The sequence below is a fragment of the Oncorhynchus gorbuscha genome, unplaced genomic scaffold (genome assembly GCF_021184085.1).
Source record: "Oncorhynchus gorbuscha isolate QuinsamMale2020 ecotype Even-year unplaced genomic scaffold, OgorEven_v1.0 Un_scaffold_20594, whole genome shotgun sequence".
Lineage (NCBI taxonomy): Eukaryota > Metazoa > Chordata > Actinopteri > Salmoniformes > Salmonidae > Oncorhynchus > Oncorhynchus gorbuscha.
Window position 1 is genome coordinate 1 of NW_025761839.1, and position 2,271 is coordinate 2,271.

Here is a 2,271-nt window from a genome sequence, read left to right on the forward strand (position 1 = left end):
AGAAGTAGAATAGAATTTAAAGAAGTAGAATAGAACACAATAGAACAGAATATAATGAATAGAATAAGAATAGAAGTATAATAGAATTTAAAGAAGTAGAATAGAACACAATAGAACAGAATAGAATGAATGGAATAAGAATAGAAGTATAATAGAACACAATAGAACAGAATAGAATGAATAGAATAAGAATAGAAGTATAATAGAACAGAATATAATTAATAGAATGGCAGGTCAGGTCCTTAATAAACACTATTAAAACCAACATTAAATTCACCCTTTACTAAAGCAAAACACATTAACAGCATCCTAACTGTTGTTTTGGGGGGAATAGCAGCAGTATTGTAGATGTCTCAGGACACAAACAGCATCCTAACTGTTGTTTTGGGGGGAATCCCAGCAGTATCTGTAGATGTCTCAGGACATATGACATGATAGGCTACAGAACAGAATAAATGAAAGTTCACAGGTTTTTCTGCAAGTTCGTACAGTCAATAAGTAGGAATGTTTACATTATGTTTATTGTATTGTAGTAGAAACACCTGCATGAGAATATAGAACACACATACACAGCAGAGTGTATTATAGAACTATACCTGCATGAGAATATAGGACACACACACACAGCAGAGTGTATTGTAGAACTATACCTGCATGAGAATATAGGACACACACACACAGCAGAGTGTATTGTAGAACTATACCTGCATGAGAATATGGGACTGGACATCAGTCTTCAATAACACCAGGAGAAGCTGCAGGGACTGGAGAATCACCTTGGTAACATAGCTCACCATCCTAGGACCCACTGGAAACAGACAGACAGATGGATTTTTGTCTCAGTGCTCTCTGGTAGTGGCTCTCAGAACCAGGCTATATTATGGCATAGATTCAAGACCTAACTACTGTTATACAACCAGTGATTAGTAATGGAATAAATATTCGGTAATATGAAATACATATACAGTAATATAGTATACATATATGGTAATATGGTATAAATATACGGTCATATGGTAAATGCTGTAAATTCCTCTCCAGATCAGTTCCAGTACCTTGGAGTCCTTTAAGTTCTGTGATTGGGATGATTGTGATCCTCTCATCTCCAATCACATCCTGATGAGGCTTGGTACCTGACAATAACCACAACATGTTGTCACAGTAGAGAAGAATAGTCAGAAGGGCTCGAGTTGGCAAGAGCACAAACACATCTGGGACCCGGCCAGCAGGGAGACCACAAATTAAAGTATAGTTCCATGTTTATTTATACATATAACACAATCAATCTATTCATTTACCAGGGAATCCAACAAACGTTACGCTGTAGCCGTGTTTGCTGAGTGAAAGGGCATGGTACTGCATGCGAGGGCTGCGTCCGATATCCCCCAGAACCAGCACACATACACGCCGCTCCGTCAACGCGTCTCTTCTCCGTAACATCCGCAATAACTGGGACACCAACACGGCAGTAACAGTAACGGAGACCAGTGTCCATAGTGCATTTAAAGTGGTCAGGTAAAACCCTGCCAGTAATGCGAAACCTATCAGTGAAATTGTCGCTAGAGTCATAGATGCACCGGCATCCGCCATGTTTGTTGTGACTGATGACCTGTCCCAGTGTGACGTGACGGGGAGGAGGGGTTCAACTGGGATTTAAAGGGACCGTGCACCTACGGTGTAATAATTAGACCAAACATTTGTTCAACTAAAACGACAGTCTCTAATGCACAAAATCAGGTATCCCCTCCCCGTTACGTTCCGTTTGCTTCAATTTAATAAATATTTTCCCATATAATTGTATTTTACATTTCGGGAATCTCCGACTTCCGACATCAGTTGCGTTCCCGACAACTTGGAACTCGTAAAAAAACGAGCTCTGACTGGTAAAATTCTAAAGTTAAATGCCAAGAGGAACCATGTGTACATATTGAAGTTTCCCAAGAGGGTTGTACATGGAACCCAAAATGGGGACAGTCGAAGAACCTGTTTGAATACCTTTTTTCTAAAAGTGTAGCCGACCAGTGATGATTAATTACTGTAACTACAGAGATTCTATTAAACTACAGGTACTGTAGAGATTCTATTAAACTACAGGTACTATGTAACTATATGACTGTAACTACAGAAACTCTATTAAACTACAGGTACTATGTAACTATATGACTGTAACTACAGAGATTCTATTAAACTACAGGTACTATGTAACTATATGACTGTAACTACAGAGATTCTATTAAACTACAGGTACTATAGAGACTATTAAACTACAGG

General features: G+C 38.7%; 1 protein-coding gene across 1 annotated transcript; it reads right to left on the reverse strand.

The window, feature by feature from the left end:
- Positions 1 to 475: 475 nt before the first annotated feature.
- On the reverse strand, positions 476 to 1,792 carry LOC124031057 (chitobiosyldiphosphodolichol beta-mannosyltransferase-like). Its single transcript, XM_046342091.1, has 3 exons — positions 1,299 to 1,792; positions 1,056 to 1,133; positions 476 to 808 (listed from the first exon to the last, which is right to left on the reverse strand). The coding sequence occupies exons 1-3, from the start codon at positions 1,588 to 1,590 to the stop codon at positions 699 to 701; spliced, it is 480 nt and encodes a 159-aa protein (XP_046198047.1). The 5' UTR covers positions 1,591 to 1,792; the 3' UTR covers positions 476 to 698.
- Between the last annotated feature and the right edge of the window lie 479 nt (positions 1,793 to 2,271).

Coding starts and splice junctions, on each gene's coding strand:
- LOC124031057 (XM_046342091.1), bottom strand. CDS start 1,590: ATGGCGGATGCCGGTGCATCTATGACTCTAGCGACAATTTCACTGATA. Junction 1,134..1,298: donor AACGTTTGTTGGATTCCCTG/GTAAATGAATAG, acceptor GGTTATTGTCAG/GTACCAAGCCTCATCAGGAT. Junction 809..1,055: donor AGAACTTAAAGGACTCCAAG/GTACTGGAACTG, acceptor GTCTGTTTCCAG/TGGGTCCTAGGATGGTGAGC.